At 50.8% G+C, this 27,795-nt stretch overlaps 2 protein-coding genes across 2 annotated transcripts; one reads left to right on the top strand and one right to left on the bottom strand.

Moving 5' to 3' along the window:
• Positions 1 to 10: 10 nt before the first annotated feature.
• CHCHD4 (coiled-coil-helix-coiled-coil-helix domain containing 4) lies at positions 11 to 12,575 on the bottom strand. The gene is made up of 3 exons (XM_006758330.2): positions 12,362 to 12,575; positions 4,051 to 4,149; positions 11 to 380 (listed from the first exon to the last, which is right to left on the bottom strand). Exons 1-3 carry the CDS (start codon positions 12,381 to 12,383, stop codon positions 76 to 78), a joined length of 426 nt encoding a protein of 141 aa, XP_006758393.1. The 5' UTR covers positions 12,384 to 12,575; the 3' UTR covers positions 11 to 75.
• A 155-nt stretch (positions 12,576 to 12,730) lies between these two features.
• TMEM43 (transmembrane protein 43) lies at positions 12,731 to 27,789 on the top strand. The gene is made up of 12 exons (XM_006758329.2): positions 12,731 to 12,927; positions 15,197 to 15,346; positions 16,209 to 16,343; positions 16,941 to 17,035; positions 18,338 to 18,387; positions 18,650 to 18,719; positions 19,519 to 19,589; positions 20,567 to 20,688; positions 20,982 to 21,056; positions 21,378 to 21,479; positions 24,050 to 24,167; positions 26,913 to 27,789. The coding sequence occupies exons 1-12, from the start codon at positions 12,916 to 12,918 to the stop codon at positions 27,113 to 27,115; spliced, it is 1,203 nt and encodes a 400-aa protein (XP_006758392.1). The 5' UTR covers positions 12,731 to 12,915; the 3' UTR covers positions 27,116 to 27,789.
• The last annotated feature ends 6 nt before the right edge of the window (positions 27,790 to 27,795 follow it).

Here is a 27,795-nt window from a genome sequence, read left to right as displayed (position 1 = left end):
ATTTAAAGGCATTTGCAAAAGGTTCATATCACTCTGAGTGGAAGGCCTGGAGCCAGTGCTGCAGCATGGCCTTCATTAGCTTGACTCCTTCTCTTCTTTGGTTGCAGTGGCCTCAGTGGGAGCTGCCTTTTCGAAAGCTTCTGCTGGCTTCTTCTCTTCCTCCTCCTCCTCTTCCTCATCTTGGGGATAGAGTTCTGGGTACTTCTGCATGCTTTCCTGCCTGGCCTGGAACTGGTCTACACAGTCTGATCCCTTGAGATCCTCCGTGCTATAGTGGAAGCAGGAAAAGGCTGACTTGAATTGTTCCCCACAGGGGCCACTAGCCATTCCCCCCAGGCACGGGCAGTTCCAGTTAATGTCTCCGTTGGGCAGGATCAATCCTGGAACAGGAAGGTGGGTAAGGAAAATGTGAGAGATGCTCTTGAAGGTTTCAGAACAAGCCAAACCAAGTCCTGTCCTCCCAGGCCACTTAAGAGGTGAACAGCATGCACTGTTGCCTGGCAGGCACTTGCCTGTGGACCTACCTCTTATATCGGGTTCAAATGCCTGGAGCACATCCAGCAATCCTGGCTCAGCTGGAGAAAAGCCACCATCGGCTACTTTCTCCACGTGCAACACTAACTATATTCTAAGCCACGCCCCATACTGTGGCTGTGCTCGAAGAGCTACCTGCTGGAATCCATTTAGTCCAAAGGAGGAGCCATCACTTGGATGGTTAATGAGAACCGTTGGAAAGCCCAAACACTTGAACAAGCTGAGGCACTGACCTCCTCCTTCCCATCTCTGCTCCCCCCGCCACTTGGGTGCTGCTCCTCAAGCCCTCTGGCTCTGTGGCTGCTCTCAGAAGTCACACACAGTGTGAGGACTGGTAAAAACCAGAAGTTTGATCCTTCTGTGCTGACTGGGAAGATGTCCAAGACATGTTTTACAAGAAAAAGGCTGGTGGCACACCAAAGTGGTGTGGTTCCATGCTTACCAAAATGAGAAACTTAGAGGGAGACTAACTACATTAACCAAATCGTTGCATTGTATATGTGTTGGGGAGAGTTTGAAGTTTCAGACGGATTTTCATTTCCCTTAACATTTTAACTTTACATTTTTTCTTATCTTTGAACTTTGTCCACATCTAAATAGTATTTCCCAGTTTTCCAAAATGCTTTCAAGATGATGGCTTAACTTCAGCTTTGTGACAGACATGGACAGAAATATGATTCATACAGAATTCTCTTACGTAAATTGACTACAGAGACTGTAAGCACTCTTTAAGAAAGACTCTTGCTCAGCTGGTGTGGCTCAGTGGTTGAGTGTCGACCTATGAACCAGAAGGTCACGGTTTGATTCTCAGTCAGGGCACATGCCCGGGTTGTGGGCTCAATCCCCAGTGGGAGGTGTGCAGGAGGCAGCTGATGGATGATTCACTTTCATTATTGATATATCTATGTGTTTCCCCTTCTCTGAAATTAATAAAGATATATTAAAACAAGACAAAACAAGACAAAAAGACTCTTAAGTGCCCAGTGAAATCACACATGATTTTTCACTCCAGGGAGATGCCCAGGTCTGGCGCTCTGAGCTAGTGTCCGAAGTCCTAGGCCCAGGCTGAACCCTGTCTCTTAATTCTACCTTAGGAGCTTCAGTGATCAACAAATCTGCTGTTGCGGCTCCTCACTAGTAAACAGGCTAACAGTAGGGATGGTAATGAGACTGGCAGGCAGTTCACCACTGGCACCAACGACAGCTGCGATGCACATTTTTGTGCATTAAGTTATATGTGGTAAATCGCATAATCCTTCTGTCAACCTGCTGCAGTGGGTGTTTCTAATTCTAGTTTACACATGAGGTTTCTGGGGTTCAGTGGGGTCTAAGTCAGGACTACAGCGAGGGCCCTTAGGATTCCCAGAGGCCATGCTCTTTGCTCCACATCTCACCACCGCTCCCAATTTCGCAGGTCTTGTCAGCGCTGGAAGCATAACAAATGCTGCCCCCTGGATGCTCAACAATGCTAACACACCTGCACAGTTTGCAAAAGGAAATATATCATAATGCTAACATTAAAAGTAAAAGTTCATCCCTGCTGGTGTGGCCCAGTGGTTGAGCATCAACCTATAAACCTGAAGGTCACGGTTCGATTCCCGGTCAGGGCACATGCCTGGGTTGCAGGCTCAATCCTGTGTGGGTGTGCAGGAGGCAACTGACTGATGATTTTCTCTCATCATTGCTGTTTCTATCTCTCTCCCCTTCTGAAATCAATAAAAATATATATTTTTAAAAAGTAATAGTTCAGGCCTTGGCTGGGTAGCTCAGTTGGTTAGAGTGTTGTCCCGATATGCCATGGTTGTGGGTTTGATCCCTGGTCAGGGCACATACAAGCAACCAAGGAATGCATAGATAAGTGGAACAGCAAATTGATGTTTCTTTCTCGCTCTCTCCTTTCCTCTCTTTCTCTCTAGTTAATTTAAAACAGGACTATCACTATTCCTTAAAAAAAGCAGTAATAATTAGGTCTGCAGGAGTCCTTGTACCACCACTGTTTATCAGAGGAAGGTGAGCTAAAACGCAGTAGTGCTTCACAGAGGACACTATGAAGCCAATTTGCACTTCAGGGAAACAATGTAAAAACACATCAGTGGTAGCTTCAGCATGTTAAATTAAGTGCATATGCAGCATGTTTTAAGATGAGCAATTTTGCAACTGAGAGCTCAGATCCTGGATCCCAGAGTTCTCTGTTTTATATACCTCCTCACACAATTATTCACAAGAAGGGCTTGCAAAGGCAAATACCTATAGGGTCCAAGCAGGTAGGAGAAAAAAACAAGCGTAGTGATAAAGAATGGCAGAAAGTAGGGGGAATGAACAATCTAAAGACAGACACATTCCAGTTTTTATAAAAAGATTATGAGGCAGACAAAACCAAACCTGATTTGTCCTGCAGGCCCCACACAGGCTCAATCAATTAAAGAAATGTGCTTAACTAATACGGATCTAAAGACAAGCAAGGGACTAGAATTTGTGTGTGATTTACTTTTCTTTATTAGAGTGTGATTTAAGATTACTCCTATAGCTGTGATTCTCAGAAATCTAATACTTTGTATAATGTTTGCACTTCCCACTGCCCCCTTAAGATGCTAGATAATGCCTACTGAGCTTTCCTCTAATCCCTAGGGGCAGCCAGGGTAGTAAACAGTGTCCTACCTAAGAACATACACTTTATTCTTAGCATTTGAAAAATCCCAACCAGGAGCTCATATTCTCCAGGCAGCTCCTACCAGCTCTTTCAATCATATGTATCACCAATCAACACTAAAGGCTTGTTTGTTATCACCAGGGATGTCAGAAAAGGCTTTAGATTGGTGGAGTGAGTACTGTTTATGAAACCTGGACTATGTATGAATACTGCACATACACAGCTGCCTTATACAGGCTGGGTAAGTCCTAGTGAGTCCAACAGTCCAGTCTTTAGAGTGATGCCCAAGTGACCATTAACTAAGTTGTGTGTAACTGGTTAGCTGAATCCTGCTGCTAGAACACTGTCCCTCTATCTCAAATGAGCTTTTCCAGCAAGTGCTTGTTGGGGAACCTACAAGGAGAAAATACCTCACAGAACAAGGGTGTGGCTATTAGATACCTGCTTGCTAATAGTCTGCAGATGTGGCAGAATTCAGCGTGGTAACTTGTTTGAACGGGGGGATTCCGTCACCTTAACCTACCTGGAACTGCCAAAATCCACTGACACCCTCTCCCAAAACATAGTCACTGGGAAGCATCCAACCAGCGGCTTAAGCCAACACAAAAACTAAGAAAAAGAGGCAGAAGACTTCAGTAAGGAGAAACTCTTAGGTTCTAGCCTAATGGCCAGGGAAGTGCATCAGAACAAGGGCCCAAAACAGCCCGTTACAATTCTGAGGGCGATGAACCCACTGTCCTGAGAGATGGCCCATGGCCGAGATGCACACCTGCCTTGGCTAGGGCACAATGGGAGACCATTTTTGAACGATGAACTTTTCCCTCAGTCCATGTCCGTGGGTCCCTGGGAGGCCCCATGCCACTCACCATGCTCCTCGTATGGGTCATTGGGATCGTCAGCCACCAGCTCTGCATTGCTTGGAGTTTCATGGTCTTCTTTGGTCACAAATATAATTCGATCCTTCCCTAGTGATTGGAGGGCAGAGGAAGAAACCTTTCACTCAAGAGCAGTGAAATCAGCCCTCCGTCCAAAACAGGCAAGCACACCAAGTTTGAGGAATGTCCCACATGAAACCCCAAGGTTAGGTGACCATCGACCTGCCCTCCCTGGGCTGAGTCACTGACTGCATGATGCACGGCTTAGCAGCCGCTTTTACCGAGTACCTGTGGCTGGAACGAAAACTCCACCAAGGTCTTGGGTGAGGATGGTGATAGCAAACCCTGCCCACCCCAGGCATCCTCCACGTGGGAGATGTGATGCCCAATCCTACCAAATGCAGCTGCTTTTAGTCCCCAAATTGGCTGACATTCTGGCGATGAACAAGTCTTTTTTCTTCAAGTCAAGGAGCAGTCCTTCCATGGTGCTGCCTGTCCATGTTATTTCCCATCAACCTGTGAGCCCCTCCCACTTGTCATGCCTCCCCCTCCTCCAGACCTTGCAGGGATCTTCGAGCAGTCGGTGTTCAGATAATACTTGTGGAATGATGATGGCCTACTAGCCCCAGGGATGCTGGGAGTGCCTGCTGCTGGGCACCCCCCACCTGATACACAAGCTGCTCTCTCTCACTGTGCTGGGGTGTGGGGTGTGAAGGGGTGGAACATGAGGGACAGGAAAAAAAGCCAAAGAAAAACAAGAGGGTTCAAGATGATGATACAGAAAGAGTCTGAACTCTCCTTCCCCCATGGACATACTGAGTCTACAGGTTCATGTGGAACAATTTCCTTTTTAAAAAACCAAGGCTGGAAAACAAAAACAAACACAAACACAAACACAAACCTAGGCTGGCCTAGCCTGTTTAGCTCAGTAGATAGAACGTAGGCCTGTGGACTGAAGGCTCGATTCTAGTCAAGGGCACATGCCGGATTGGGGGCTCGATCCCCAGTAGGGGGCATGCAGGAGGCAGCCGATCAATCTCATCATTGATGTTTCTTTCTCTCTCTCCATTTCCCTTCCTCTCTGAAGTCAATAATAAAAAAATATATATATTTTTTCAATAAAAATATACTAAAAAAAACACACAACCACACTAAAAAACCTAGGCAGGCTGTGACAACTGCACATTGGGCAAAGAGAAGAAAACTACATCTAAGTGAGCAGCAGAGGCAGAGAGGCCTGGACACAATCTCGCCATAAATCCCGCCCCCACCACAGTGACCCACAACAGGGAGAGAACTCAAAACCCGGAGTTTCTCCTTGAGGAGCGAAGGGAGGGAACCCCACACTGAGCATCCCAGCTTTGAAGACACACACTTGAGAGATGAGCCCTCCAACATCTAACTTTGAAAACCAACAGGGCTCACTCATGGCCCAAGACCCATAAGATTATAGTGATCTGAGAAACTACGCTTTGAAAAAAAATATTTTTAATTGATTTCAGGGGAAGGGAGAGGGAGAGAGAAAAACATCAATGATGACAGAGCATTATTGATTGGTTGGCTCCTGTACACTCCCAACTAAGGACTGAACCTGCCGCCTGGGCATGTGCCCTGACCCAGAATCGAACTGTGACCTCCTGAATCATGGGTCAGTGCTCAACCACTGAGCCACATCTGCCAGACTGAGAAACTATTTTTAAAGGGCCTACTCCAGGGCCCAGCTAAGAGGCAGCCGATCACACCCAGACTTACAGTGAAGGAGGCTCACCTGCTTATATTAAACTGTTGGGTTGAGGCATCTAATTTGACATACACATCTGTGACAATCTGCAGCTTGTTTTTTAGAACATTCACCGAACCCAAACATAACAGGCTAGGCAGCAGAGCCAGTACTGATGCCCTCCAAAGACCAAAAACCAGCATCAGGAAGACACCCTAATCAGGGCCAGAACCCCTAGCCCTGTGGTCGGCAAACTGCGGCTCGTGAGCCACATGCAGCTCTTTGGCTCCTTGAGTGTGGCTCTTCCTAAGCCTTAGGAGTACCCTAATTAAGTTAATAACAATGTACCTACCTATATAGTTTAATTTTAAAAAATTTGGCTCTCAAAAAACATTGCAATCGTTATACTGTTGATATTTGGCTCTGTTGACTAATGAGTTTGTTGACCACTGCGCCTAGCCCCATGAACCTGGCTGTCAGAGGGCCATGAGCCTCCAGAAAAGCAAACTGGTAGGAGCCAAATGCATTAAAAAATAATAATAATACAATAAAAATAAATAAAATTATTGATTTTTAGAGAGAGAAAGGGAGAGGGATAGAGAGATAGAAACACTGATGAGAGAGAAATATCATCGATCGGCTGCCTCCTACACCCCCCGCCCCCACACAGGGGATTGAGCCCACAACCCAGGCATGTGCCCTAATCGGGAAATAACCGGCAGCCTCTTTCAACTGCTGAGCTATACTGGCCGGACCAAATGCATTTTATATGAGGTTCTTCTCATGGGAAGCACAAAAAAGGGAACCAGCACTGAATGAACCAGGATGGGTGTATTCCATGGCTCACTTCAACTAAACTTTCAGTGAACCTATAAAGTTTTATTGCCCTGATTTTACACAGCATAAAAAGCAAAGCCCGGAGTGGTGACTCAAAATCAACCAGCAAGGCAGGGACCTCACCTACTGGACTCCCTCCTCTACACCTTGTAGCTGCTGGCACTTGTCCTCACTTTCCCAAAACCTGTGGCCATCAGCTAACTACACAGCAGGTATCTCTCCTATCCCACGGTGAGTGGGGAGCACCTTGTTCTAGAGCAGGGGTGGGCAAACTTTTTGACTCGAGGGCCACAATGGGTTCTTAAACTGGACCGGAGGGCCGGAACAAAAGCATGGATGGAGAGTTTGTGTGAACTAATATAAATTCAAAGTAAACATCATTACATAAAAGGGTACGGTCTTTTTTTTCAATAGTTTTATTCATTTTAAACGGGCTGGATCTGGCCTGCGGGCCGTAGTTTGCCCACAGCTGTTCCAGAGCCACACATGCTGCATGGTCATCAGTTGGCCTTGCAGTCCCTGGAGGGCTGGCCCCTCTGGGTCTTCCATGTCAGCTAGCTCCTGCCATCTTGTCATTACCCTCACAGGAGACAGCAGGAGCCCCATTTTTTAAAAAAGAATAACATATTTTTATTAATTTCAGAGAGGAAGGGAGAGGGAGAGAGAGAAACATTAATGATGAGGGAGAATCATTGATCGGCTGCCTCCTGCAAGCCCCCCACTGGGGATCGAGCCCACAACCTGGGCATGTGCCCTTGGCCAGAATCGTACCCGGACCCTTCAGTCTGTAGGCTGATGCTCTATCCACTGAGCCATACAGGCTAGGGCAGGAGCCCCATTTTAAGGTGGGAAGTGATTTGCTCACACAGGGCTGGAATCTGAATCCAGTTCTGCGACTCCAAAGGCCACACTATGGATATCCTTTCCACACACCTCCACTGCCCCCAAACACACAAACATGAGAATAATAATGACAGCTTGACACCGAGTACTCAGCATCACTTGGACTCTATCCTGAGAGCTGTGTGCGCTTTGGGTAGGAATAAATGTTCTGTACAATAAATACTGACCCAATTCCTGACCAAGAAGCTTAGAATTAAGTCAATGAATGTTTGCTGAGTGCCTGAATAAGTTTTTTTCTAAGCTACTGGTACCCAGCTGCTGAAGGGAAAGACAAAGTCCATAGCCCTAACTACCCCCTGTAACCTAGGAGATCTGGGGTAATGGGACCCTCATCGACGGGGATGGGAGGTGCCTGGCATTTAAGACTTCTCCAGGCACCATCCAAATGTGCCCTTGGACAAGCCTTAGTCAGCGGCCTGGACTGAATTAGCTACTGTGGGAGCAGAGGCCGGGCCTGCAGAAATGTGGCTCTCTGAGAGCTGCTGGCATTTTCTCTTACTATTTCATACTTTTATTTGGGGGTGGGGACATGCTTGGGCTGCCACATTTAAGAAAGAGGCTTGGGGTGACAGCAAGAAGCAGAGCGACACTTCCAGTGAAAAGGACAGGTGAAGGGACAGAGGGAAGGCGCCTGGGTGCTTCACATCCCTCCCGAACGGGTAACAGTACCAACAGGTGACCCTCAGCATGCACAGGGACTGAGCTGGTCTCTGCCTCCACACCTCACATTTTATCCCAGGGAAGACTGCTTTTCCAACGTGGCCTGGGAAAGGATTTCAGCCAAGCAGCCAGGGCACATTCAAGTAACTAACGACCCTGGTGGTCCTGTCATTTTCAAAATACTGGAAAGCAACCTGCAAAAAATGCTGAATTCTAAGCAGAATAAGCTGACAGCAAATTTCTCAGCTCATCTCTGACAGTTTTGTTTACCAAGACCTCAGCTAGACCCAGACCAATAAGGAGGTCCAGAGGCCAGGCCGCACCCAACGAAAATTAAATCAAACTCTGGCATGTTCACATTGCTCCCTAGCTTCACAGGTAGCTGTGACACACAGCCAGCGTGCGAGTCCCAGGCCTAGCACAGTCCCTCCGAGAATGTTCAGCTCCCTCCCACAGGCTGAGTCCTTGCAAGCATCTTCTTGGACATCCCTCTTTGAGAGGTTATACTGGATGGACGGATGTGGTACTGTGATTTATAATAAGAAATATACATATTCCCAGGTCTTTGCTTCCTGGAATGTTTAAAAGTGAATGCAAGGACAATGCTTACTTATTCCTGACAGTCCTAACTGTGGAAGAGCCGAACCTAAGCATGCCAACTAGTGGGGTAGTTAGGCACCTCCTGACCTTTGGGGGACTCAGAAAAACAGGCCCCTCACCAGCTCAGCCTACCTACCATGGTAAACGAAGAAAGTGAAACAAGTTTCTGCTCTCAACTGAAATCCCGCTCAAATGACAAGAATAAAATGGCCAGGAAGAGGTCACCAGAGGCGAGAGATGTCAACAGTTTTAGACGTGGACAAGCTGACAGAGAGTGCTCTCTGGTGCAATGAATGGAGACGCTAGTCCCAAGGCTCACAAGGAGAGGCAGTCAACTAGAGAAAATCAATCCCCACTCCAGGACCCTGGGAAGGGTGGGAATGCAAGGCCCCAGGGGTCATTCTGAAAGCAGGACTTCAGAGTGGGGCTGAGCAGTTGGATACCAAGACTAACTCTGTGGAGTTTTACTCTGTACAGCCACCCTTGACGCCTGTCTTCTCTCACACTTCCATCATCAAATGAGGTTGGTTCTAGCTTTAAGTACCAGTATGTCTAGAAAGATCTGCATCCCTCACATGACCTCACCTTCCACTACTTGCTCCCACGTTCCAGCACCTTCTTGCATTCACTTGAATATGCTGAGCACACACATCCCTCGGGGCCTTTACACAGGCTGTTCTCTCCTCCAGGATCACCTCCCTCACATGTCTTCCTACCACCTGCTAGGAGGCCACCTTCCCTGACCATTCTGCATCTCCGTCATCCTGCTTTCTTTTCCTCCACAGCACTTTTCCTCACCTTCCATGTTATATATTTATTTACCACCCATCTCCCTCAGTGAAATGTCAGCTCCTTAGGCACAAGGGTTTGTCTTTTCCGTTCATTGCAGTACCCCCAGAGCCTGGAACAGTGCCCAGACCATAGTGGGTAATCATTATTGTTGAAGGAGTTAAGTGGAGAAATGGAACTCTGGATTAGGACATGCAGCAGAGGGGCAGGAAGACAGACTGATTATCACTGTTAAGCACTCCAACAACACTATTGGGTGGGTGGTCTCACCTTTCCCCCGAAGGGGAGCATGGATATGCATTGGATCATTACATCACAGTCTCTGAGCATATCCAACCCAGAAGTGTCCACCAGGCCTGGAGGCAGATTTCGTCACCTGTGCTCACTACTAATGTGAAGTAGATGGCATGTCACAGGGGTTCAGTAAATGTTTGTTGACTGAACAGGAGAGCGCAGGCTCAGTGTTAGAAAAGGAGGAAACTAAAGAAAGGAACAGGCAAGTGTGGGCAGCCCAAGGCCAGGGAGCAAGGATGAGCCATGCTGTGGAATGCCTTGAATGCAAGCTAAGGCCTTTAACCTGAGGCTGGGGGGTGAAGTAAATTTGCACAGGCAAGTGATTCAATAAGAACAGAGTGCAGGTCTGTGTATGAGTTTATTCGATTAACACTTGAGCACCCATTTATAGACCAGGCCATGTGCTAGATCTTGGGAATATGGCGAATATAGCCCATCTAATTCTCTTAGCTTTTAAGCCCTTACAGGGCAAGGAGTTTGTGATCATTTTTCTAAGTCCCAGGAGAAGCATAAAAAAATTGGTGGGTAGAAAAAACCCAAAAAGTTGGGGACTTAGGGACAGTGGGTACGGATAAGATTAAAAACTAGATAAGAGTGCTTTCAGCCTGACTGGTTTGGCTCAGTGGATAGAGCGTCAGCCTGCAGACTGAAGGGTCCCAGGTTTGATTCCGGTCAAGGGCATGTACCTTGGTTGCGGGCACATCCCCAGTGGGGAGTGTGCAGGAGGCAGCTGATTGATGTTTCTCTCTCATTGATGTTTCTAACTCTCTATCCCTCTTCCTTCCTCTCCGTAAAAAAAAACCAATAAAATATATTTTAAAAAAAGAGAGTGCTTTCAATTCTCATCCCTAAACTAAGAAGAGATCTTTCAACTGAGAAAAGATAAGGATCAATGCTTTGGTGGAAAAAGGAACCTACCTCTCATTCCCAGATAACTTGTGATTCCTAGAAATACTCAAGGTCGAGGAGGGGTTTTAATCTGCACAGCCTCATCATACCCCAAAGGCTCAAAATTACTTGTTAAATGATGAAATGAGAGATTCAGAGAAAGAAAATTAAGAACAAGAGACCCACTGTTTAACGGAGTGGCAAGGGCAGAGGACTTTTATCCATGGCACAATTAAGCATTAGTCAACATAAATCGTTCTCATTAGCAACATCAATGATTACCATGGCTTTACGACCCAGGAAAGGAGGAATCTAGAAGCAAGGTGGGGCGAGGGAAAAGGCTTAACATTTTAGACTAACTGTTGCCCTAACTTGATTTATGACCTTGGGTAGGTCATCTTCTCTGGGCTCCAGATCCCCCGAATTAAACGGAGGGAGCCAGACTATTTATCCACCGAACAATTTCTGGGTGAGTTCCAACTCTTTCTGTAGCTTCGCCACCATCCCCATCACCTGGGATCCAGAAGGTTCGTCATGAATATCTGCTGAATGAATGAAGACTAACTTCTTTTAACTCTCATTTTACAAGTTTGGAAACAGGCTTGGAGGCTTTTGAACCCTAACTGTGTGTGTGTGTGCGCGCGCGCGCGTGTGAGGATGGGGCGTGGGGGGTGTCCTCCCAGAAGAGGGCTCCCTGGAATCCACTGGGCACCAGATTGGATGGTGCAGTTCTGGAACCAAACTGCTAGGGCTTAAACCCCAGCTCCAAGACTTACCCACCACGTGGCTTTAGCCAAGTCTCTCTGGGTCTTAACTGAGCCTGACTTACAAAGGTCGCTGCGAGATCAATGACAAACCCTATAAAGCTCCTTGAAGAGTGCCTGATATGTAGTTGGGACTAAAAAAAAAAAAAAAAGTTCTTGTCCTAGCCTATGGTTCAGTGGATAGAGTGTCGGCCTGCGGACTGAAGGGTCCCGGGTTTGATTCGGTCAAGGGCACATGCCTGGGTTGCGGGCTCGGTCCCTGCTAGGGGCGTGCAGGAGGCAGAGGATCAATGAATGATTCTCTCTCATCATTGATGTTTCTTTCTCTTTATCTGCCTCTCCCTTCCTCTCTGAAATCAATAAAAATATATTTAAAAAATGTTCTTGTTGCCGGTACTTCTACCACTCTATCACACCTAACCCGCATGACTTTTCAGGACAGTTACAAGGCGCGTGCAAATGGTAACACGTGGTGTGTGGTAAGAGCGACAGTAAGAGTGACAATGAATTCCCACTCGCGAGCCGGGGGAGAAACGTGCCCAGCACTCCCCTTACCCGCTCGGGTCTAGTTTATAAACTCCCCCACGAGCCGGCACCTCTGAGGTCCGGGTTCGAGCCTCTGTGTGACCTTGGACAGCCTCGTTCCTCCCAGTCTCGGTTTTCTCATCTGCAAAACGGGGGTGGTAACCCCGCCGCCCAGCCAGCTCCAAAGGTCCCAGGAGGGTACCCCGGACAGCCTGGGGTTGCCCGCACCGGCAATGAGGTCGCCGGGTGCCCAAGCGTGCGGAGGCAGCAGACCCCGGCAGGGCCTCGTAGGCCGGTCTCCTCGGCAGTTCACCCTCCCTACCTTCCTGCCGGCAGTAGGCCATGGCTGCAGACCAGCGTTCAGACCTCGCGGCGGTAGCGGCGGCAGCGGCAGCGGGAGCGGCGGCTTCACGCCGTGACCTCTTCTCTGGTAGGGCGGGAGGCCCCGAGGCCCACGTGAACCCGCCCCCTCCAGGCCTGCCCGCCGCGCGCCTGCCTCCGCGCCTTTCCAGCCCCAACCTGGGGACTCCTCAGCAGGGAACTACAATACCCAGCAGGCCGCGCGCCGCCGGGCAGCAGGAACTACACTTCCCAGAAAGCCTTGCGATGCGCAGGCGTATCAGTGACATACAAGGCCTTTTGCAACTTTGTGGCGAAAGTACCTGACCCCGGACTACGTTTTCCAAAAGACCTTGCGGCGCGCATGAGCAGAGAGGCTGGAGATCACGGGGCGGTAACATTGTAGTACATCCCCTCTGGTTCTGGGCTTCACGCGCGTTTTCGCAACTCAGGCAGACAAGAGGGCGTCCGCACTCTGGCCGTAAACCCCTTTCCTACCTGAGCAGAGCGAGCCGGGGCGGCGAGCCGGGCCTCACCATGGCCGCGAATGTGAGTGTCCCCTGGTCTGTCGGGCCACACCCAAGCTTCCCCGTCACGGGCCATCTTTCCTCCCGTGGGTCCATTTTGCTTGTCTGACTGATCCTGGTCTGTGCGTCCCGCTGGCTCCCTTTGCATGCTGTTTGCATGCCTCCCGGCAGCTAATCCGTCTATTCATTTCTCTTAGCCTGTCCAGACTCCAGACTCCTTTTGTCCGTATTCTTTGGGCGCGCTTTTGTGGGCAGGGAGACTCAGGAGGTGTTGCCCCGGACATTTGGGATCTACTTGCGCGCAGCACCTCCCAGCAGCCCCACCTTCATCCCCAGTTACCGCCGGGGCCCTCGTTCCCAGATTTGCGGAGCTGGACGTGACCTCAGAGAGGGCGAGTCCGCGGGAGGCCGAAGGGTGGGGAGGCCGAGGCCGCCCGGGCGGAGCTGTCCAGCAGGGACCGGCAGTGAGCTCCCGCCTAGGCGGGTAGGTGAACCGAGGCTGTGAGGCTGCGGACCGGCACAGGTCTTGGTGGGAGCGGAGGAGGAAGGGTGACCGTAGGAGGGCGCATTTCCCTGCTGCCTGGCCCCTCATCCTCCTAGCGTGGGTTTGGTTAGAAAGGTCCCGATTGGAGGTGATTCCTTTCCCAAGGCCGCTGGCCTCCTCTCCCCGCAGCCAGCGTGTCTCAAGAACCATTCTACTTAAGTGCAACATTCATTCAACAAATGGAGCGGCCCTTTCCACCAGGGTGCTGCCTAGGGGAGAAGCTGGTGACTCACCACTGCCTTCCTCTGTGAAAGTGCTTCTGGAGCCAGCTGGGGAGCCCGGCCAGCCCCAGACACTCCCTCCCGCTGTGGTGGAGTGTCCTACCCACTCGCTCCTGGCCGGTCACACCCTCCTTCCACGCCCCTTCTCTGTCTCCAAGGATCCTTTCTACCTCCCACACCCTCTGAGAAGCAGAGTTTGTGTGGCTGACAGCCTGAGCCTCTCTGCCCCAGATCAGAGTTGTCTTCGAGGCCTAGAGGCCTTGAATGCTGCACCTAGAAAGGCCTCAGAGGTGGTCCATGAGGCCCAGGGTCTGCCAGGAGAGAGGGCAGTCAGGAGACTCACTTACCCCTAAAGGTGGACTCCTATCCGCCCCCATACCCCACCACCGTATTTCACAGATGGAGACTTTCCCCAGCGGGGGGAAGGCACTTGCCCAGGTCTCAGAGCCAGCTTGGCAGGTGACATCAGGGGAAGGTGCTGAAAATGGCAGGCTTTGGGGTCAGGCAGACCTGGGGGCAAATCCACTTTCCTCCTCTCTGTAGTTGTGTGGCCCTGATCTCTAGTGGGATGGGTTACTGGGAAGTTTAAGGGAGGCTATGCTTTCAACAGTGCCTGGTGTGAAGTAGGAACTTAATATATGAAAAAAATTCTTCACAGTGTCCATCCTGGGCCATCCTGGTGGGCAGAGACCATCCGGGATATGTTGGGACCTGACCCTTGCCAAGGAATGTCGATGAATATGGGTATCCTCTATTGCCAAGTCTTTGTTGCTTCTAGTAGCCCAGTGTGTGTGTATTTAGGGGAGGAGCCACCAAGCCCTGGTGGGGTGGAGCAGGCACGTGACGAAGATTTTTTAAGCAGTGTAACCACTGTCCTGTCACAGGTTCTGTTTACCATCTCCATTTTATAAACAAGTACACAGGATCAGAGAGGTGGAGCAACTTACCCAGGGTTTCACAGCAAGTGATTTTCAGGGCCTGTGTGCTGACCTCTGTTCCCACCGTTCATTACTTTTGAGCCCAGCGTGCTGGGACTGGAAGGGTATGTGTCACTGAGGATACATAGAGGTATTCAACACTCATTATGCAGCCAACATCAAGATGACTTGGAAGGGAAGGCAGAAGGCTCGGGAGGGTGCCCTTCAGGTTAGGATAGGTGCAGGGATGGGTAGTGAGGATGAGCAGAGGAGGTCTCCATCATCCTGTTCAGAGGGAATTTGATTCAGAATGTGGACTGGGGGATGTTATATCTCTACCCACCTTACCAACTAATAGTAGTTAACTCTGGGAGGTGGGGAGAGGGGAGTGTTGGCCGGAAAGAGGCACAAGGAAACTTTCTAGGGTGATAGACATGTTCTGTATCTTGTCCAGGATGTTGGTCAAATGGGGTATGTGTTTGTCAAAACCCATCAAACTGTACACTTAATATCTGTGCATTTTTACCATATATAATTAAGGTGAAAACTAAGTATAAATAATGAAATTTGATTTATTTTAAAAACTAAATTTTATTCTTTTTTTTTCAGTATTCTAATATGAGCAATAGAAGAGAACACGTCAAAATTACGACTGACCCCCAGCCAGGCTTCCTGGAGCGGCTGAGCGAGACCTCGGGTGGGATGTTTGTGGGGCTCGTGACCTTCCTACTCTCCTTCTACTTAATTTTTACCAATGAGGTAAATTGTTCAGGGTCTGTGCAGCGTGAGGTTCCCCATAGCGTCAGGGGGCAAAGGCTGTGAATCCAGAGGCTGGATTTAGTAATAAGGACTTAGATTTTACAATAGAGAGAGGGGGATGTTGAATTCACCAGAATTCTTTGTGATTTGACACATACATCCCACCCCAACCAAAATAAGTGAGAAGAGTGGACAGGTTAACACACCTGAAATCCTGGGGGTAGCACAAGCTTTAGGCACGGTTGCATCCAGGCATTTATGCTGGGTCACTAGGAATCTCCATTTCTTTATCTGCTGTCCATGTTTCTCTGTTGTGGATTTTTTTTTTGGCAGACTCTTCCTTTGTGGTGGCAAAGGAATTCCAGGTTTATATCCAATCAGCATAGCAGCCCCAGAGAACAAAGGAACCATCTCCTTCTAAATGATTTTAGCAACAGTTGCAGGGAGATCTCTGAGTCCTGGCTTGAGTCTCAGTGTTCACTCTGAACCAGTCCCTATGGCCAATGAACAAATGTTCTGATTGGCTAGCCCTGGGTCACATGATTTGGACTGACACCCAAGTAAATCACATGGACTGAGTAGGAACGGGGAGGAGAAAGCAGAGGAAAATAGGGAAAGGGGTACAAGGCAGACAAAACGGCAGCTAGCTCTAGTATGGAGGCAGTGGGGTGGTGGGAAGAGGGCTGCCTGGGAAAGCAGGAACCCTGGGTTTCAGTCCCCACACCGCCACTTGGTAGACCTCAGTTTTCCAACTGCAACATGGGAAGGTCAGTCTCAATGCTCTCTGAGGCCCATGCTGCCCTGAGATGCTGTGTCAGGCTACGCCTGAGCTGTTGAAATGCTCACTCCCCTTTGCTCACAGGGTCGCGCGTTGAAGACAGCAACCGCCCTGGCTGAGGGGCTCTCACTTGTGGTGTCCCCTGACAGCATCCACAGTGTGGCTCCGGAGAACGAGGGGAGGCTGGTGCACATCATTGGGGCCCTGCGGACATCCAAGGTGCGTTTCACCATGGTTGCTGACCTCCTGGAGGCGTGCGGCACATCACTAGACATTGTTCGGTTGAGGATTTTGAAAGCATGGACACACCTGGGTGTGATGATTGACCCCACACTCAGCAGCTGGGTGGACCCATCACTTCTGAGTCTCAACATCTTCGTCTGTAAATTGGGGAGAAGAATTGTAGCAAATTGGGGGGCCAGTTTTGAAGATTGGGTGGGATTAAGTAGCTAACGTCCTGGCACAGTGCCTGGCATGTGGCATAAGCTTTACAAATAGGTGCTTTAATGATTATGATTAGCATGTGTGTCTAGTGCAAGGCTACGAAGGTACTCTGGTTATTGGACCTTTCCAGGGCCACTGGGCCATGTAGCCTGAGCCTGTGCTGTGAGGCACATGTCACAGGCATTGGTTTAGAACTTGGGAAAGGCAGCTTCACTCCATTCTCCTACGTGAAGCAACGTAGAGTTCTCTGTCCTGTCCCGTCCTGGTCCTCTGTCTCTTTTCTAGCCCAGCTCCCCCTGAGCCAGGCATTCTGGGCCGGTGTGGTTCTGTTTTTTATGTATTCACTTTTGATTTGTTTGATTCTTTTTGAAGCTCTTGTCTGATCCGAACTATGGGGTCCACATTCCGGCTGTGAAGCTGCGGCGGCACGTGGAGATGTACCAGTGGGTGGAGACGGAGGAGTCCAGGTGAGGTGCCAGTGAGCAGAAATCAGCTGGGGGAAGAGAAGGTGCAGATGTGAGGATAACATGCAGGTGACTTTCATTTTGACACTTCTGAAATTTAAAGTATGAAATCGTCTATCAGAGAAATGTCAAATTGTCCCAAAGTTATTAGTGAATGATCTTTTGTTTGGCGGTGGCAGAAATCCAATGCAGTGGCCTGAGCTTAAGGCGTTACTGGTTTCAGGCCACAAACAATTTTTTTCCCCATGTGTTAATTCCATCTTCTCTCCCATGAGGGGACAGAAATGGCCTCCTGGCTTACATCCTATGAGTTTTTAAAAAATATTATTTTTTAATCCTCACCTGAGGATATGTTTTTATTGATTTTTAGAGAGAGGAAGTGGTGGGGGGAGAAAGAGAGAGAGAGAGAAACATACATACTTGGTTGCCCCCTATACGCACCCTGACCAGGAATTGAATCTGCAACCTAAGTATGTGTTTCCTGACCGGGAATCAAACCCATAACTTTTTTAGTGCATCGGACACCACTCCAACCAACTGAATCACCCAGCTGGCAATATTCTATCAGGTTTCTTTTTTTAAAAAAAATACATTTTTATTGATTTCAGATAGGAAGGGAGAGGCAGAGAAAGAGATAGAAGCATCAATGATGAGAGAGAATCATTGGTTGGCTGTCTCCTGCATGCACCCCTCTGGGGATCGAGCCCACAACCTGGGCATGTGCCGTTGGCCAGAATCAAACCCAGAGCCCTTCAGTCCACAGGCCAATACTCTTATCCACTGAGCCAAACCGTCGAGGGCAACATCCTATCAGTTTTAACGGATGTCTTAGGGGAGACTCTCATTGGCCATGGTGGGGGTCACCTGGAACTATGGTGGGCCACCCCCACCTGAGCCAAATGGACCATGAGTTGGGGGTGGAGAGGTGGCTGGGTGAGCCGGAGCAGCTCAAGCGCAGCCTGGCGCAGGGCACCTATAGAGGGTCTCCATGGGGCTGTCCTGGAGCAGAGGGTACAGCCAGATCTCTGAGTCCAGAGAGAGGAACTGTGACCCTTGGTGTGAGCCAGGCAGAGGCAAATTTCAGCTCCAGATGAGAAAGCAGTTTTTCTCGGGTCAGGGCCTTCAATGGCTGGAGCTGGCTGTCTGCCAGGGAGTGAGCAGCCTGTCTGGGCTGGTGCAGACAAGGCCTGCTCCATTTGGGCAGTTTGACTGGGTAGCCCCAAGTTGCTTCAGCTGGAGATGCTTAGAGATGGGGATGTCTCAGGATGACGGACTGACTCTGGAACTGCTGTGCTTTCCTCACAGAGATTATACTGAGGACGGGCAGGTGAAAACAGAGAGGAAGTACTCCTACAGTGAGTATAGGCCCCTGTTCTCCAGGGCCACATCCCAGGCCTGTGGGCAGATGCTGGGCACATCCCTGCAGTGGGGAAGGGCACGGAACCAGGTGTCGGGGTCCCTGGGTGCTGGTGCTCAAAGCCCTGCTCTCCCATCATCCAGCGAGGCTCTAGGAGCTGCCCCTTCAGCTCTAGAATGGTCACAGGCTTGGATAAGTGGACCTTGGACATGTGACCACTACTACCATGGCTGCTGAGTTCTTCCCTCTTCCCACAACAGACCCTGAATGGCGGTCGGAAATCGTCAACAGCAGAAACTTCGACCGAGAGATTGGCCACAAAAACCCTAGGTGAGGTCTGGGCCCCCAGTGCAGCCTTAGCCATCCCTGGCATGTCTCCAGCCTCAGCTTTCTCATCTGAGTAATGGGACTGAGTTACTTCTGCATCATGAGTTGATTAAAGTTTTGGACATGTGGGCCACACTGTGGTCTGGGATGACCACCAACTCCCTGGCACAAGTCTGGGTGCTAGATGGGACAGCTCCTGGGCACCAGAAACAGAGGCGAGACCCAACTTCCCTGACCCCAAACAAGCTATCCTCAAACAAGTCATGAATTTAAGGCCTGGACACTTGCCCAAAGGGATTTGCATGTGTAGTACCAGGGAAGCCTTTGTTAACCATTAGCCATAGGGAAGGAGGACAGTCAGGAAGGGCTTACAGGAGCAGTGGCACGTGATCTGGGCCCTTGTAGGGTTTTGGCAGGGGGAGGTTAGCTCAGGGACGTGGGTGGAGCAGGCCTGGTGTGAATGTGCATGGTGGGCTTAGACACTACCTGGGGCTGGGGTCAGTGAGGCTGTGAAGTCCATGGAAGGTCCATCTAATGGCTGGGGGTGGGACAGGCTGTTTGGGATCTAGGCAAGAGGGTATGAGCTCTGGAAACAGGAGACAGAATGGGGATGTTCCATCCAGGGAAGGGGGCCTTGAGGTCACCCAGGGGGTGGGGTTGTTGGTAAAGACAAGATGTCTGCAGTGCCTGGCTGGTCTGGACTTGCAGGAGCCATCTGGGTAGGGACCCTCCCCAGCACAACCCAAGGAACTCATACTCCTACCTGGCGCCCTGCTTCCCTGATAGCTCCCTCTTCCCACAGTGCGATGGCCGTGGAGTCGTTCACAGCAACAGCCCCCTTCGTCCAGATTGGCAGGTTTTTCCTCTCGGCAGGTAAGTCTCTGGCCCCTTTGGGTGAGCCATCGCCAGCCCAGAGGTTCTGTGCTTCCACTCAGCCCTTCGGTGGTGAAGGTGGCTCTGCTGCCCTGGACATGGGATCAACCAGGACCTTGGGCTGGGGTCAGAGAGAAGGCAAATCTCTAGGAGGCGGGGACTCGTGTAGAACACCCCCACCGTGGGCAGGTCCTCGGACCCCTGGATTATTCCAGAGAAGGACTGCCAGGCGCTGCTGTGGTGCCGGTGCCTGTTTTGACCAGACAAAGCCGAGAGCCCTTCCTCAAGGGGCCCTGAGCCAGTAGTCAAGCCAAGGCTTTCCCTGAGGGCTCCACCGCTGAGCCCCACATCGCACCTCGCCCTGTGCCAAGGAGTGGGTGGCTCATCCCCCTCCTCACCAAGTTATTCCAAAGAGTGGGTTTCAAGGGACAAGGCAGTATCATGGGCCACAGGACTCCTAGGGCTCTGTCCCTGAGCTTGACCCAGGAAGGTGGGAGAGAAGACACTGAGGACCCAAATAACCAAGGTGAGGGAGGAGAGGCTGGGATCGAGGGCTTGGCCTGCCATCTGCTCTGTTGCTTAGCTAGTGCCCACCAGCCTGGCCTCCAGGGGTCTCCGTGCAGCATGGGAGCCAGGCTTGGACATGGATAACCAGACCCCAGGTGGAATGGGTACAGAGCCAAGACCATTCTCAGAGCTGTGGTCACTCTGACTGGACGGAGAGGGGACAGGAAAGGCTTCCTGGAGGAGAGGGAGACTGCACTGGGGCTGGCAAGGGGCAGCAGTGGAAGAGCGGGGGCCGGAGCAGGCTCTGTGCGTGGGGGTCGTGCGCTGAAGGCCCTGAGGAGAATGAGCCAGGAGGGGGCAGCTGGCAGGGCTGTGTGAGGGTGTGGTGGGAAGGATGTCAGGCTGAGGGGTTTAAGATCAGGGGGTTTCAAATTGCACACCATCGTCTCTAACCACCTGGTTTCTCTCAGGCCTCATTGACAAAGTCGACAACTTCAAGCCACTGAGCCTGTCCAAGCTGGAGGACCCACACGTGGACATCATTCGCCGGGGAGACTATTTCTACCACAGTGAAAACCCCAAATACCCAGAGGTGCACAGAGGGACTCGATAGTTCAGATAGGACAGTCAGGGTCCCTGAAGAACCATTTCCCAGGAATACACAGCAGTCACGTTCTCGCTTAAGACTGATTCAGTTTGGTGGCATCCACAGCTGCACTTGGTCAAATGAAATGGGAGGGGAGGGAGTTCTAGGTGATGGAGCCACGTGGGAAAAGCTATAGGGGTGGGAAAAGAGGGTGAGTGTAGGGGCTCGACAGTGCCATGGACCCAGGCCCAGGCGGACTGCTCCTGGCCTCGCTCACCCCACTTTCTTCCACCCCCCAGGTCGGAGACATTCGAGTTTCCTTCTCCTATGCCGGGCTGAGCAGCGACGACCCTGACCTGGGTCCAGCTCATGTGGTAATGTAACTTCTCCAGGGCAGACTCAGGCAGGGCTTTCCGATCTCCCTGGGCATGGACACCGTGGACAGCGCTGGGATGTGGCTTTGGACCCTCCCCCTAGGGACTGTGCTCATGTGCTCGTATTCAGTGAGGCATGCCTTTGAGCAGTGTCAGAGGTCTGTGTGCCCTGAAGCCATCCATGGATATCCGTAGACCCCAGGTTAAGAACTGGGATGGCATCGGTCTCCTCACTCCCCTAGGAGGCACACAGTGTAGAGGGGTGCTGGAGCCAGGTGGGCTGGTCACTGTCTCAGCTCCAACACTCAATTCTCTGACCAGGTCACTGTGATTGCCCGGCAGCGAGGTGACCAGCTAGTCTCATATTCCACCAAGTCTGGGGACACCTTGCTTCTCCTGCACCATGGGGACTTCTCAGCCGAGGTGAGTTGCTGCTGTGATGGAGGGACTGGTGTACCCCTCCCTGCCACTTTTAATGAGGTTATTAAATAAGCACCTACTACTAGAGGTCATAGCCAGTGCTACGAGGCAAGAAAGAAATAGGAGTAAGCATTTTCCCGCGTGCCAGACTGTGCTGGGCATGGAGGATAGAACACTGGGCAAAACAGACTCCTTCACTGGCGTCCAGTATTGTGGGGGAGAGTGACTCATCAGTAAAACAAGTAAGGGCACCTTGGGCTGAGTATCAGGAAGGGGAGGCAGATGCTTGGAGATAAACGGGTGTAATAGGGAATCTGCTTTGACAGTGGTCTAGAAAAGCTTCTCTGAGTAACATTTCTGCTGAGAGCCAAGTGAAGAGGGGGTCAGTGCTGGAAGCAGTCCAGGCAGGTCAGAGTTCACCTTGTTGGGAACATCAAGAGTGTCCGTGTGGCCAGCACTCAGAGAGAGTGGTCAGGGGAAGAAGACTCCTGAGCAGGCAGGGCCCCTGTGAGGGGGTGGATTAGGTGGCAGTGAAGGGATTTGAGCTGCAGAGTCTCACCAGGTGAGGGCAGGCACCCCCTTCCTCTCTATAGAGGAAGGGGGAGGGTCATGCCTCCCCTTAAGTCCCTAGGAGAAGGGGTACAAAGATGTACCGAGTAGTTCGGTTGCATGCCTTAAAAGTTAGCCACTCTTCTCTAAGCAGGAAATCCTCTTTAACAGAAAGATACAGCTTTTCCATTGTTGAACACAGTGTATCACTGTACGTAGTCTGTGCTTGCTTTGATTAGGATTGCTGGGTTTTGCATCAGAAGGTCTTGAAAAGGGTAGTGGGCAGGTGTCAGCTTAGGCCCTCAGCTGTCATCCCTCTCACTTTAGCACCCAACCCCGGGGAGCTGCATGAGCCCAGCCTTCTCTAACCAGGACTAGGGTGTGGTTGGGCTGCAGCCTAGGAGCCCAGTTACCAACCTCAGGGTGGAGCTGCCACCTCCCAGCCTGACATGGCATGAGTCACCCTTTCCTCCAGCGGCTCTCAGGGCCCCCTGGGGAGTTTCTAATATTAGGAAGCCCTGTCCAGTCCTTTCTCTCTCTCCCAGAGCGTCAGCCCTGACCCCAGGCTTCCATCCTCTTGCAGGCAAAGGCTGGGTATGAGCTGCCCTCAGAGGAGTGGTGGGCTCATGGCTTAGATAACTCCCCAGGAGGGAAGACTGTGACAGTGGAGATGGGCAGGAGCTTCCTGATCACCCTGGGCCTCCAGCACAGGGTCTGGGGTCTGTTAAGCCGGGAGAGAAGGCCCTGAGCCAAGGAGGCAACCTGGGGCCCTTAGAATCCAAACCCTGGGAGTCAGGCTGTCCAGGTGTCAGTCCTGGGGACAGGAGAGTGCAGTGTGGACAAGCATGGGCACTGGCGATGGCCCCATCTCAAGCCCTGCTCTGCCTTCTGCTGGCTACAGGACCTTGAGCCAGTTGATTATCCTCTCAGCCTGTTGGCCCCTCTGTAAAATGGAAATTTTAAAAAAATGATTATTGCAATTATTCCTACCTTACTTGGTTGTTGTGAAGATGATCCATTTTATTGAGTCCCAGGGACATAGGGATAAAACAGACATGCCCTCAAGCTCATAGCTTAGTTACCTGCTGGGGTGAGACCCTGGGCATGTCACTTACCCTCTCAGAGCCTCAGCTTCCTCTTCTGTAAAATGGAGATAAGTGTGCCTCCTCCTCAAGTTATTTTGAGGATTAAGTAATACTTGTAAAGCACTTAGGACAGTGACTGATAAATAGTAAGCAGTAAGTATTCGCTATCAGTTAGCTATCATATTATTGTTATAGATAATGTCTAGGTAGGCCCTCTGAAGAGATGGCATTTCAGCCAAGACTAGAAGAACGTGTAGGAGCTGGTCAGGCATAACTGGGCAAACATGCTCTCAGCAGAGCAACCGCATGTGAAAGGCCCCAAGGCAGGGGAGGTCTGACCTGTGCCCCAATGGGGCTGAGGCGCAGCTGGCTGCATGGAGAAGGTGGCGGTGGTGGCAGAAGCAGGGAGGCCCGTGGGGAGGAGGCTACTGAAGGGGCCCTGGTGAGAGGGGTTGACGGTGGTGAGAGAGGATTTGAGGAAATGGGGACCCCGTGTTGATAGGACTTGCTGATGGCCAGGATGAGAGATGGTGAGGGGAGGAACAAGCCAAGTTTGACGCCCAGGTTTTGGCTGATGCAGGTGGGTGGGTGGTACCATTTGCTGAGGTGGGGACGACAGAGAACAGGTTGGGGTGGAAACTCCAGAGTCAGTGTCAGATGTGCCAAGATATGCAGTGGAGATGTCACATAGGCGGTGGGAGCCAGGGGGTGAGGCCCAGAAAGGCACCTTCCTGGGAGACTGTAGACTGAAGCAGTCAGAGAATCTCAGCATTTAGAGGATGGTAAGGGAAAGAATGGCCTGGCAGACTGCTAGGTTGGGGAGGCACTTAGACCTGGCAGGGAGATGCGCCCTTACCTCCCTCTGATCTGTTCAGAAATGGCCAATGTCTCCTGCTTTGTTATGTCCCCCTCAGCCACCTGCCCTGCTTTGTCCTACAGGAGGTGTTTCTTAGAGAACAAAAGAGCAACTCCATGAAGACATGGGGCCTGCGGGCTGCTGGTTGGATGGCCATGTTTATGGGCCTTAACCTCATGACACGGATCCTCTATACCCTGGGTAGGTGGGGAGACTGGGATGGGAAACTTGCTTGCCCTCCTGTAGCCCCCTGTGCTTGCTCCATGCTTCTCACACCATCTGTCAGCTTTTCTGGCCCGATGGTATGCAACTTGGGCAGGGAGCCGGCATTTGGCCCATCTCTGAGTACCTACTCCATAGCTTTGGGATGAAGGGCCAGCCTTTGCAGTGAGCCGGACTTGAAATCTTATGTCCGAGCCCTGGACCTGGGGCCATCCTCTTTCCCATGCTAGCTGCAATTGTCTCACACCTCATTTGTAGTTTTATGAAATATTTGGCAAATAGGAAACACTAAAAAATTGTTATACTTCTGGGCTAGATTTGGGATAGCCAGCAATTCTGGGGCACAAGGGAGAGTTTGCTGGGCGGCTCCCATAGCCTGAGGTTGGCACCCGTGAGCCCAGTAGCCCAAGTGACGCAGCCTGGTTCAGGACTGAGTGCCCAGCTGATTGAGTAAGGGCAGGTCTAGACTGTTGCAATCAGAGGAATGGGAGGAGGGGACTCAGAGGACTTTCCATGAGCCTTTACCCCAGTGTGTCCCTGTCCAGTCAGATGATTCAGCCTTCTCTGAGCCCCAACAGAAACCTTTCCCCCACTTACCCATTCCAGTTTGGGAGAGATCTGGCTGCATATACCCCAGACTATCAGAGCAGGGAGGGCCACCTGCCTCATTTTGCAGATGGGAAAACTGAGGTGCAGGGAGGGGAAGGACACTTCTCCAGGGTTTTCTTTGGATAGATGATTTGTGCTCAGAAAGGCACTCAGCCCTGAACCAGGCTGGGTCACTTGGGCAACTTCTGAGCTCCATTCAGGAGAGATCTGCATTTGACTAGAACCCTCCATCTTTTTCCTCTGCACTAAGCCCACTGTGGTTGGGTGACCTGGACAGGTCATTTTTCCTCTCAGAGACTCTGCTGCCCCATCATCAAGATGAGAAGGTTGGAGTCTATTTCAGAGGGCCCTTCTTTGAATCTCTGCCTGCCTGTGCTCCTCTGATTCTCTCCGTATCTGAAATGCTGACATTCCAGATTCAGAACAGACTTCAGAGAATGGAGACATCCAAAGTGCAGGGGGAGTGATTCAGGAGCCTGCAACACAAAATCGTTCATTAAGAATTTACTGAGCGCCTGGAGTATGCAAGGCATTGCTCTGAGCCCAGGAGACCACACAATGAACAGGACAAAGTCCCTGTCCTTTCAAGGCTCAGAGCCATGGCTTAGAGCTAAGGCTCTGGGCTCAGTCAGTTTTGAGTTTAAGTCCTGGCTCTGGCGCTTTCTAGCTGTAAGACTTAGGGCAAGTTAAACTCCCTGGGCCTCATGACCTTGTGGGTAAAATGAGGTGAAGAATAGCACCAGCCTTCCATTGGCTGGGTGGCTCAGTGGTTGGAATATTGTCCCGCACACCCAAAGGTTGGGGGTTTGATTCCTAGTCAGGACATATAACCTCGGTTACAGGTTTGATCCCTGGTTGGGGCACGTATGGGAGGCAACTGATCCATGTTTCTCACTTTCATGTTTCTCTCAAATCAATAAAAAGCATATCCTTGGATGAGGATTAAAAAACAACACAAATATAATACCAGCCTTACAAGGGTTAGGCCTGTGGGTTAGATGAGATGATACAGGTAGTGTCTGACACAGGGTCAACAGTATAAACGTGAACTCTGCTTCTTACGAGGGCCAAATAGGGGTGCTGAGAGTAGACAGATGAGCCGTGAGGTGGCCTGCAGGATCCTGTAGTCAAGGCAGGGCACCAGGGCTTCCTCTGCAAACCCAGTGGCACCAGACCACTGGGGCCTCCTGGGAACTGAGTGGATTCCCCCAGTGGTTAGCAGCCATGGGATGCTAGACTGGCCAGGGACAGGGTAGTTCCAGATGGATTTAGCTGGATCCTAGACTTCATACTGGGCCTGTGAGAGCCGTGAGGCAGGAGCCAGCTGAGGCTAATTTATTTCCCTCAGTCCATGCAGAGCTGGACATGTAGATAATTGTTAACAACCTGCTGCCTGAATGAACAAATACCTCCACGAGTGGCCGAGGGCCCCAAATAGGCACCCACAGAAAGGTCTGCTGTCTCCGTTGTGGGTGCACAGCAAATGGTATTTGCCACTGTTACAGTCGAATGTCTTTTTGTTATTAATCTCACCCAAAGATAATTTTTTCCATTGATTTTTAGAGAGTGGAAGTGGGGGGTAGGGGATGAGAACGAGGGAGAAACATTGTTGTGAAAAAGATACATCGACTGTTTGCCTCCCGCATGTGTCCATGGGGGCCGGGGATTGAACCTGCAACCAGGTACATCCCTTGACCAGGAATCAAACTTGTTATCCTTTGGTGTGTGTGTGTGTGTGTGGTGGTGGTGGTGGTGGTGGTGGGGGGGGGTGCCACGCAGATACTCTAACCACTGAGCATACTACCTATGGCCAAATGTCTCTATATTCATTTCAACATGCAGTTTAAAGTTCACAAAGCACTTGTACATGCTTCTCCCTGGAGCAGTGTGCAGTGGGTGGTCAGTCAGTGTGCCCACGCAGCTCAGGAGTGAGGTCTCCTCTTTTGGATCTTTCAGCCCTCACTAGGTTATTTGCCTTCCACCAATGACCCTCTCCTCCCCTTACTCACCTGGCATCAGGGGCTCATCCTTGTCTAGAGACAGGAACCATCTGCTGACTTTGAGACGTAGAACATGGCGTCCTCGGAAGCCTCACTGCCTTTCTTTTCCCCACAGTGGACTGGTTTCCTGTCTTCCGAGACTTGGTCAACATTGGCCTGAAGGCCTTTGCCTTCTGTGTGGCCACCTCACTGACCCTGCTGACCGTGGCTGCTGGCTGGCTCTTCTACCGGCCCCTGTGGGCCCTCTTCATCGCCTGTCTGGCCCTGGTGCCCATCATCATTGCTCGGACACGGGTGCCAGCCAAAAAGCTGGAGTGAAACAGGCCCTGGCACCTACACAACACCCGTTTGAGTTTCAGGATCCAGGTCACCCCGTGCCCCCTCCTCTGACCCTGCTCCACACCAGAGCATGAGTCCGCACTGGTTTTAGATTCTGCACCTGCTCCACTCTTCAAGGGGCCAGACTTGGCAGCGTGCCCTTACGTCGGATTTGGTGTTCATCTGTTAAGTCTCTCCATCCCTTGTCTTGTCAGTGAGCAGCTTTGATGGGCAGAAGGCAGCTCCTATCTGGCGGCATGACAAGCGTTCTCCCACTTGTTTTCCCTCTTCTCTTGGGACTGTGTGTGGCTGGTTGCATGCATCATCTAGCCGGTGTCTTCAGATATCCAGGTGACACTCAGAGACCTGCTGCCTTACCCCCTCCTGCCTCTCCTCCTCTGAGATGAGTGCCAGGTTCTGCCACACTAGCCGCTCCCTTGATACTAAAGGGCCACGTTTATCAGCTGTCTCTAATTGGTGCTGTATTGCCAAGACAGACTAAGCCCTTACCCTGCAAAGCAGGGTCACTATAAACCCAGTTTGTGGCTAGAACTTGATTTGATACTTCAAAAAAGCAAATCCACTGGTTTGACCTGAGGGAAATTGGACATCGGTTGGGCTTTACTCTTTTTATGGATTTGGCAGAATCTCCTTAGTGTATAGTATCTCCAAAGGCTCTG

Source organism: Myotis davidii, unplaced genomic scaffold (genome assembly GCF_000327345.1).
Source record: "Myotis davidii unplaced genomic scaffold, ASM32734v1 scaffold73, whole genome shotgun sequence".
In the NCBI taxonomy this organism is placed as follows: domain Eukaryota; kingdom Metazoa; phylum Chordata; class Mammalia; order Chiroptera; family Vespertilionidae; genus Myotis; species Myotis davidii.
This window is presented reverse-complemented; position numbering and strand designations above follow the sequence as displayed.

Coding starts and splice junctions, on each gene's coding strand:
- TMEM43 (XM_006758329.2), top strand. Junction 15,347..16,208: donor ACTTAATTTTTACCAATGAG/GTAAATTGTTCA, acceptor CTTTGCTCACAG/GGTCGCGCGTTGAAGACAGC. Junction 20,689..20,981: donor AAAACCCCAAATACCCAGAG/GTGCACAGAGGG, acceptor TCCACCCCCCAG/GTCGGAGACATTCGAGTTTC.
- CHCHD4 (XM_006758330.2), bottom strand. CDS start 12,383: ATGGCCTACTGCCGGCAGGAAG. Junction 4,150..12,361: donor GGCCTACTGCCGGCAGGAAG/GTAGGGAGGGTG, acceptor TCCAATCACTAG/GGAAGGATCGAATTATATTT. Junction 381..4,050: donor TGACCCATACGAGGAGCATG/GTGAGTGGCATG, acceptor TTCCTGTTCCAG/GATTGATCCTGCCCAACGGA.